The following is a 9,664-nucleotide window of genomic DNA, read 5'->3' on the forward strand; positions in this document are numbered from 1 at the left end:
GACTGGTAATTGACAAGGAATGGAGCAACGCGCGTGCCCGACGTTATGTGACTATGGATAAGAGCGGAGTTCTCTCTCGACGTTATCGACCTGCTTAAAACACTTGAGAATCAGGGCTGACGGGTGATTACCTATGCAAAACGATRTAGCACTTATGATYAAAGGAAATTTCYTAAGTACCGTATACGAGTTGWCGCAGGGGTATCTTAGCGTCGCAACAAACCGAGCGGTTGAAAGTGGTCTCGCTATCAACCCAAGCACAGCCGAGATGGTTTTATTCACTAGAAGATATAAGATCTCGGTGGCACCGCTGCTCCAAATAGGAGATATCTGCTTGCAACCGGCGTATATAGGGAATTATCCTTGATAGTCCTTTCATGGAAGCCGAATATTGAAGAGAGCAAAACGACATCGATTGTTCTATACTGCTGTAGAGGGGCCATTGGCAAGAAGTTGGGTCTTTCACCGAAATTGGTCCTTTGGCTCTATGACAGCATATTCAAGCCCATTATSATCTATGGARTCTTTATGTGGTGGAGGGCTTTATAAAAGACCACACTTGCAAAGAAACTCGATAGCGTTCAACGGACCGCGCTCATCAGCATGTGTRGTCCATTTTAAGCATGGCACTTAATGCCATTTTCTTCTTCTTAAAATAACGCGTATCTGAACACTCGGATATCCTCACACTTTCACTGCATACCGGATTATCTAGATCATGGAGTCCCCAAACCGAACTCTGGCGGCATCTTCTCTGCCCATATACCGACGACGGAGCTATGGGRGGAAAGAAACCATTGGMGGATAGGGGCAGTGAGYTGCTTTACRTATCGGTCAAAACTTGAGRGAWAGTTGGGTGRAGTGGTTTACTGTTGGGAGCTCTCTATCARCTCCAGTTTCAGATTTCYTGACTATTGCAGTGTCKAGTCTTGAACTCATTCACAGYGCATWSAGGATTGGTTGAGGAATGCCTWACCTCGCTATCAATAGCATCGAGTGTCTTTRTGATAAGACTGATATGGGTGCAAGGCCATAGCGAAATCGCATRAAATTGYAAATCTGATGAGCTAGCAAGGASGGTGCCTTTCCTTAGAACCGCTCTCGGTAGAATGGGAGCGGGTCGATGCTCYCGCATCCTCTTGTGTTCTACTACTGGATAGCTGGGCTTCGCGGAAACTTGGTCAGCGCTGRGTCACTATCGGTACTTGCGCAGTCGCAAAAGCTTTTTGAATTGATCGCAGGTGATTTAGTGATCTCTTCGCCCTGAGTCAGGCTAGCATGTCCCTAGTTGTKGGTCYTTTAACAGCCCATTTACYTATTGGCGTYCAYGCTGTAAGGTWGGGAATTTTACCAGACGCCGTTTGCAGGAGCTTGTTGGGAGAAGTAGAGGTGGAAASAACTCAACTCTTAAAATAAAATATTTCAAAATTTTTCGTAAATTTATTTTTCCCTCCCAAATTGCTGTTTTCTCACCATAAGAAAACCAAATTTAACACATTCCTTTAGCTTCCTTAAAGTTCTMAATTGTTTTTGAACCCACATGTGAAATGCCTGCCTACACAAAAGGAGTTAGAACACAGAAAACCAAATAGRAAATATTGTTTGACCAAAGCAAGACTAACTAAACTCGTTTTTACAAAGAAAAGTTTTATATTAAAAAACATACACACATATTCACATGCATACTTAAAAAAAGGTAAGTCAATGCAAACATACATACGCACACATACGTATTTATGTACATATATTAATGCCGATCTCGAGGCAGTGTCAACCAGCTAAACCAGTTTAGGTTTAAATGACAGACCAAACGAGCAAAGTACCAGAGTACCAACCAGCAAGACGATAAGGTAAACAAAACAAGTATGGCAGGCAACAACAACAACAACAAGAAAAACAATTGAACCAGCAATTGAAAAAGGCAGCAACTGCAATAGTTACTGTTGCAGGCGCGTCATTTGGAAAAAAACATTATTGTTGAAAAATAAATATATGAAAAAAGTATGTAACTAAGTATCTATGTATATATGTATACAGTTGCATTTGAAGTTACCTAGCAGCGTGCTTTAAATAACAAATGCAAGTCAACATACGCGCTTAGTGCAAAATGTGGAAAAACTGCAAGAGGCTATGCAAAACTAGATACGATAAACCGAAGAAATATGTAAAAAATATTTCAAAAAAATATATTAAAAAAATATAAAAAAATTAAAAGAAAACAAAAATATTATATAAAAAATAAAGAACTAGTTCAATGAAAAATTAAAAAAAAGTAGCCACAAGAAAATGTTAAGCCACAAAAAAAAAAAAATAGCATACCTTGTATTACTCATACCATATTAAGATAAACAACAAGAAACGTTAACTTCAGTTGCAACGCAGCTAAAATACCCTTCACAGTTGCATTTCTTATAACCTAAAAGGRTATTAAAGAACTTTAACTTTATTTTGATAGGTCAGTTTATATGGCAGYTATATGCTATAGTGATCCGATTCGAACAATATATTCCGAAATTTTACCGTTGCCATGGATAATAAGCTATACCGAATTTCGTGAAGAAATGTGGGAAAATAAAAAAATWTTACATACCAGAACCTTATTTTCAACGATCGGATTATATGACAGCTCTACACTGTAGTGCTCCGATCTGAACGAATCGTTCGGTAATTGTAACGCTGCCTGGGATTATAATCTATAAAATATTTCGGGAAGATATATTGTCATATAAAAAAGTTTTTCATACAAGGACTTGATTTTTATCAGTCAGTTTGTATAACAGCTATATGTTATAGTGGTCCGATTCGAACAGTATATGCAAGGACTATAGCGTTAGATTATAGAATTAACTGTACCAAATTTCGTAAGGATATCTTGAAAAATAAAAAGTTTTTCCAYGGAACAACTTSATTTTCAACAGTCAGTTTATATGACAGCTATATGTTATAGTGGTCYGATACCRGCTGTTCCAGMAAATAAAGMGCTACTTGGGGAGAAAGGGARATGTGCAAAATTTCAACTCACTAACGCAAAAACTGAACATTTATAGACTAATATACATTCTCTCCGCGATCTCCGCCKCTTTCTTCTGCGTCTTTTAAACATCATTTAAATCTAATTTACCCTGTTGAGGGTATAATAAGTTTGCATTCTTAAATACAAGTCAGTGCCGAGCAGGAAATGAACCTGTATGCACTTTTAAGTACGTTTTGCATACGCCTGCAATTGTGGCTATGCGAAGAACCACTTCACTATGAGGCAAAGCACTTGCCGCACAAACATTYCCTATGTGTATTTGTAAATATGTATGTYTGYAYACTTGTGCTAAGAGTACTAGGTTCACATGCCTGCTTGAAATGTATCGAAAGTATTGACCTCCAGCTGCCTGTGCATAGAATGAGTCGTATGTTCCGCAACGCAACCGCAGACAACACACATTGGCAAGCATATTTACAAACACACAAATTAAAGTAAAAAAAAAAGTGCATAAATGCATTTTCTTGTCGTCTGCGGATATTACATACTGCTTGGACAATATTCATTGCRGTAATGGTTTGCAGGGGAATTTGAGACACCAGCAGAGAGAGCGATGATATGGCAAATGCGATTTTTGAGTGATTTTAAGGCTAAACATTTCTTTTGTAAATACTTTTATATATTTTCTCCTGTCTAGTTCGAAGTTTTAGCGTAAATTTTTTAGGGTAGGTAAGGTATTGTCCTCAAATTATATATTTTATGGCTCTATGTGGACTTGATGTTAGGCGTAGAAACTGTTTGGGCAGTGCTTTATGTCGAAAACATGCTTTATGGTGGCTATTCAACCCGCAAGAATACATTCTTCAAATTTTTTATYAGATTTTTAATCTTATTTTGCTGCAATTAGCAACTCTTAAACCTTAAATAAGCTCTCATTCTGTTTCATTTTGGATAGATATAGTTTCTTTACGGCCTCCCTTGTGCTCATTTCGAAACATATAACGATGCTTTGTTTCTTTAATAGAAATCCAGCTACAAAATTTAMTACTTCTAGATCAAATTTTATACAGACACACTGAGCTATTAAGGGTCTCCTCATCATTGTTTTGAGCCGCTCAAGTTTGCGTGTTGGCAACACATTTCTATTTAGTAAATAGAGCACAAAACCCATTAGAGAAGAAGCTGAAAAGATCGAAAAAACCAACCAGCACTTCCTAAACAAAACTCATCAATATTTAAACAGCACGTTGCGATTAATTTAGCTGTACATATGTACATACAAAACATACATACATATGTACATACAAAACATACATATGTGATCATTATCGATTGAGATCAGTGGAACATTGTTGGGAGATTAATGAAAATGAATGCATAACTTACCGATTACACAGTTGTCTTGCACGAAACTAGCCAAAATTTTGACTATACTATTAGATATGTATTTGTATGTGTGGGTTTGTGTTTCCAATAGCGTTTATCTCTTTCACTTGAGAGAGTTCACTGCCTTCTACACAAAAATCTTGCCATTCTATATTCGCTGAACGCTAACTACCGCGCTTGTTGTTGTTCTGCTTAATTTTCTTGTTGTTTTTGCTTCTATAACCACTGGCCCTGYGGCTCCAACTGACCGGTTACTACACACACGCGAAACACGCTCGCACAGTATAAACGCTAAACGTAATTAAATGGAGGAAAACATGTACATATATACGTTGCATCAGCGGGAGAACGTTTATGAATAGTGGACGCAGACACTACAGCTAAATAATTTTAACAAAATGCGCACTGGTAAATCTTGGGGGAACAGCACGGCATAACAGTGCAGTTGCAAGCGGCGCACGCAGTGACGACCCGGAAATCTTGAGACTGCGTTGAATGTGTAACCAAAGCGCGGACAGCGGGATAATCACCACAAGACGCCAATAAAMCAAGAGCACCTATAGTAAACCACGACGGAATTACCGAGTATTGGTTTGAGCTGCGAGGATGGAGTGCAACGTATGCTTTTTATATACATRCACATGTATGTATGCATGTAGGTAAGTGCTTTAAATTTACTAGTTTGAAGCGCTRACGTTTTGGTTACCCTTTTGGCTTTTGTCGTTCGCCTTTTGCCTTTACACTTCCTCAAACGCGCATTGGTCAGTTTCGGTGGCTTCGTTCGCCTTAAAGTATCTTCTTTTATCTTGTTTATTTACAATTTATTATTTTCTTTGCTGATGCTAATGCTAAGTACTATTGTTGTTAGTAAACCGGTTTCCTATTACGTTCCTCGTGCGCATTCGTATACGCTTCGTATGATTTTTTTTTTCTTATTAACTTATTTGGCTTTGTGCTTATTCATCAGCAATTGATTTGATGCTGGAACACTTGGCGTAATTAGTTTATAATTGTTGTTGATGTTGTTGTTTATTTGCCACGACATACCCACATTTGCTTTTTTTTTGCAACACTTTCAAATTCTTTTCATAACTTTATAGCCACTTCACTTGCACAATTCAAATGCAAACCACATTGTAATCATTATCAAATGCAAAACAGCTGTGAAATGTTGAGCGCTGAGCGAATGTCAGCAAATACGGCGACGATACACAAAAACAATTCGCACACRAGAAACGCAAACAAACATTAAAAAACATGAATGCAACACACTACACAAGTGGCAATTCCAAAAGAATTATAATTATATATATACGCCGAAAACACAACAAACACGTTTGCTTCCTGGCAAGCACTGTTGTTCTGTTTTCTTCTTTTGGCTGCCCTAAATTATGTTATACGCGACACAGCCTCCCTTCGGCACTACTTCCGTTTCGCAATTATTCTTCCCGTATTTAAATAATTTCATATATTATTAACACATAAATTGCGGCACTTTTTTTTTGCGTTCCCAATTAGCCTCCCACACGACACGCTGCTCTAACACGCTATTCACTGGACGCAATAAGACGACGAGAATCCGTGCTAAACCAACAAGACAACCGTTCCGATCACTCGCATCATTCGAACTTAACTCGATTTTCTACAAATCCAACTCGACTACTCATCGCTGCTGGTGCTAGCAAAGCAGCTGCTGCCCCAACAATAACAARCACAAATGAGCAAATGCAAAGTAAAAACAAAGCAGTAGTAAATACAATAACAAAAAATGCAAGGAAGYATAAACCGACAGCCATGTGTTTATRAGCAGTAAGAACAACAACATGCGGATGATGCTTGGGGCTGTTACATTAAAAGTGCTTACCAACAAMAATGCAATTTAAAAACGCCGCTCCCTTTAGTTATTTGTATGTGAAAGAGAAGAAATAAAATCAGAATTGAGTGTAAGAGCATTGAGTGGGAACCTAAGTGGAGAAATTAATTGAAATGCCGTGTTGCCGTACGCGTTGATTGTAAACCCACTGTTTTTGCGTATTATAACTTTTTTTTCCATAATGTAAGAAAAAGATAAATTATTTATTATTTGATAATAAAATATGAAATGATGAATATGGTAGTTATTTATCCAAGGTGTGTTTCCGATCGAGGTGAAGTAACAAAATGTATAAATAAATTAAATTAAAAATTAAAAAAAATTAAAATTATGGGTAATGTTGTCGTTATAGCGRAAGAATTCTGCAGAGTTGGCAGTCCCTGGCCGGATAAAAATAGTGGTACGTTCCGGTTACATAGACCCGACTGGTGAAAATTAATGTACTAGAAGTTTTTATTTCATTTTTATTTTCTTTGAAAAATTTTAGGTTGATACACAACATCCACCTATACTCATTAAATAGTGAATASCCCTAGCTACTCCGAAAATAACTCAAAGCTTGGACGTAAACCCTCASAACAAATGTCATTTACAAATTTGACAAACACGTGTTTACGTTTCCAACCAATTGTTATATTCAGCGTAAATTTTTGRTTTGTTTTAATTTTTACGCCGAAGCAATTAAATATTCGCTAAAAATGGAGGAGGACGGACCTCAAGAGGCCAGCATTGATTTTGTGCCCGCACTTTGCTTTGTGCCACGCGGCGTCGCTAAGGAACGKCCAGAAAAAATTGTGCTAACGCAGTCGGAGCTGGCACGTATCATTGAAGACACAAAGAGTACGCTCGCAGAAGATGGTGAGGATGATGACGATGAAGATGAAGATATTGACAACGAGGACCATATGGAGATAGATGAAGAAGCAGCGGCTAGTGCTGGCAATCGTAATCCGGACGATGAATTTGGTTTCGATAATTATGATCAGGAAGGTACTTCAAAAACAGCTGATATTGCTTCTGTAGTTGATGCCAACGAGCAGCTGCCAGATGAAGATAATGATTCCGAAGCAGAAGATGAAATCATAAAACCAACYGACAATTTAATATTGGTCGGTCACGTGCAGGACGATGCTGCGTCCATGGAGGTGTGGGTGTTCAATGAAGAAGAGGAGTCTTTGTATACACATCACGATTTTATACTTCCTAGCTTTCCACTATGCATAGAGTGGTTGAATCATGATCCTGGTAGTGATAAACCTGGCAATATGTGCGCTATTGGTTGTATGGATCCAGTGATCACCATTTGGGATTTAGATATACAGGATTCAATGGAACCTACATTTAAATTGGGTTCAAAGGGTAGTCGTAAGAARCACAAAGAACCCTATGGACACACCGACGCAGTTTTGGATCTTTCATGGAATCGTCATTTTGAACATATACTCGCCAGTGGTTCTGTAGATCGAACGGTTATATTATGGGATTTGGATGAAGGCCAACCGCACACTACGATAACGGCSTTTGAAGAAAAAGTTCAATCGTTGGAGTTTCATCCAGATGAAGCGCAAAGTATTCTAGCCGGTAGTGCAGACGGCATAGTRCGTTTATTCGATTGTCGAAATGCTGATACAGTAAATAGTGATTATGTGAAATGGAAAATACCCGGTGAGGTAGAAAAAGTGTTGTGGAACCCAACTGATAACAATAATTTTGTTGTTGGTACCAATGACGGTAGTCTACATTATGCTGACAGAAGACAACCTAATCAACTGTTGTGGTCAATTAAAGGACATGAAGAAGAAATTTCCGGTGTGTGCTTCAATAAGGATGTGGCGAATTTGTTGACATCAACATCTACGGATGGTATGCTGAAAGTGTGGGATTTCAATGCCAGTGCTATCAAAGAAGTGTACTCTCATGATTTCCAAATGGGTCGCCTGCAATGTATGAAGCAAAGYCCCGAAGATCCATTTACTTTGGCTCTTGGCGGTGAAAAACCGCCACGCTGTCGCATTTATAATATAAAGAACTTCGAAGTTGTGAGAAAAGTTTTCAAGATTCCCGAAGTACTACAATAATTTAGTTATAAAATTCATAAATAAATATTTATGAGACGCTGAAAAAATAATACAATTTTTATTTGAATGTTAAATTAATATTATATTCACTTGTATAAAAATAAAGTTTACAAAACATTATAGCTTAGCTAATTTTATTTCTTTTTATGAAATTAATAAATTTTCACGTTTCCATTTGCAATAGCGTATTTTTGTTGGTTGGCAATAATATTACAAGCGCGACTTGTTCGCCACGCACAAATAGCTGTTGTAGGTGCCTGCGGATTTCTACATTTTTTCTATTAATACTCTTTACCTCTTGCTTTGGCAATTCAATGCCTAGGTCCTGTAATCTCCATGCRCAATCCTGCGGCACGCCGCACATTTTATTTTCACTATATCCATATTTACGACGCTGACAAAYTTCTTGTACATCGCGTAACCACAAATTCCAGAATTTATCAAACCATACTAGCACACCCTCTAAACTACCACGAATACCATGCTCACGACGCACCATAACGCGCACATGTCGCTGTTCCTTCATGGACTGTCTTAAAGCTAACATTGGACCAGTAACGCCRTCAATATATTTTAAAATATTGTGTGTATCCTTCTTCTTGCGTGCTCTACCTTTTACAGGCATTTGATGTGCCTGGAAGCGGCGTTGCTGTGCCTCCTCAGCTATAACCTGGCGTTCTTTTGAGCTGCCAGGTTTAGCACTCATCACATTATCATCCTTTTTTTGTGTGTTTTTATGCACGACTGTGTTATTACGTTTGTTCAGATTCATAATGCCGAAACGCTTAAATGCACTTTCAAAAGCTGCAAGATTTTGGTATAACACTTTAGGCTGTTTCTCACTGATGCGGTACTCAGGTGCATATAGTGCGCGTAATGGATCAAATCTTTCGCTGGTTATATCCAGTGCGCTGTCTGCAGAGCTTGTAGATTCATCTTCTGTCGTTTTAGCGACAGTTGGTACATCCTCCGCCGTTTCCTCCGCATTTTTTGTGGTATTATCTTTTGGCTCGCTAATTTTGATTTTTTTGTTTTATATGCTTTTATAAATAAAGGGAAATTGTTAMCCTTGGTAATACAAATTTATATTAGTGTAATTTCGCGTTTTGTCGGCAATAAACAAAAACAYAGCTGATCGTGCGTTGCCACTGTATACAAATTGTACAGTGTGTTGCCAAGCTTGCGTTATTATAAACATTTCATATTTCAAATTTTTTAAATGCAACGGAAAATTTTTAAAAACGCTTGTAAAATTAAAAATTATTTTTAAAAATGTCTTGTTGATAAAATTAAATAAAAAATAAATAAAGTAAAACTGAAGGAGGTTAAAATAATTTGAATATAGTATGTAAA

General features: G+C 37.6%; 2 protein-coding genes across 2 annotated transcripts; one reads left to right on the top strand and one right to left on the bottom strand.

Annotated features, from left to right (window-relative positions):
• Positions 1–6,827: 6,827 nt before the first annotated feature.
• On the top strand, positions 6,828–8,358 carry LOC108968842 (periodic tryptophan protein 1 homolog). Its single transcript, XM_018933141.1, has one exon. The coding sequence runs from the start codon at positions 6,932–6,934 to the stop codon at positions 8,309–8,311; it is 1,380 nt and encodes a 459-aa protein (XP_018788686.1). The 5' UTR covers positions 6,828–6,931; the 3' UTR covers positions 8,312–8,358.
• A 56-nt stretch (positions 8,359–8,414) lies between these two features.
• LOC108968831 (U7 snRNA-associated Sm-like protein LSm11) lies at positions 8,415–9,344 on the bottom strand (the record flags this gene model as incomplete). Its single annotated transcript, XM_018933127.1, has 1 exon — positions 8,415–9,344. A coding segment is annotated over one exon (870 nt), but the record flags the coding sequence as incomplete, so codon positions are not given.
• Between the last annotated feature and the right edge of the window lie 320 nt (positions 9,345–9,664).

Source organism: Bactrocera latifrons, unplaced genomic scaffold (genome assembly GCF_001853355.1).
Source record: "Bactrocera latifrons isolate USDA-ARS-PBARC rearing strain unplaced genomic scaffold, ASM185335v1 scaffold_230, whole genome shotgun sequence".
Classification (NCBI taxonomy): domain Eukaryota; kingdom Metazoa; phylum Arthropoda; class Insecta; order Diptera; family Tephritidae; genus Bactrocera; species Bactrocera latifrons.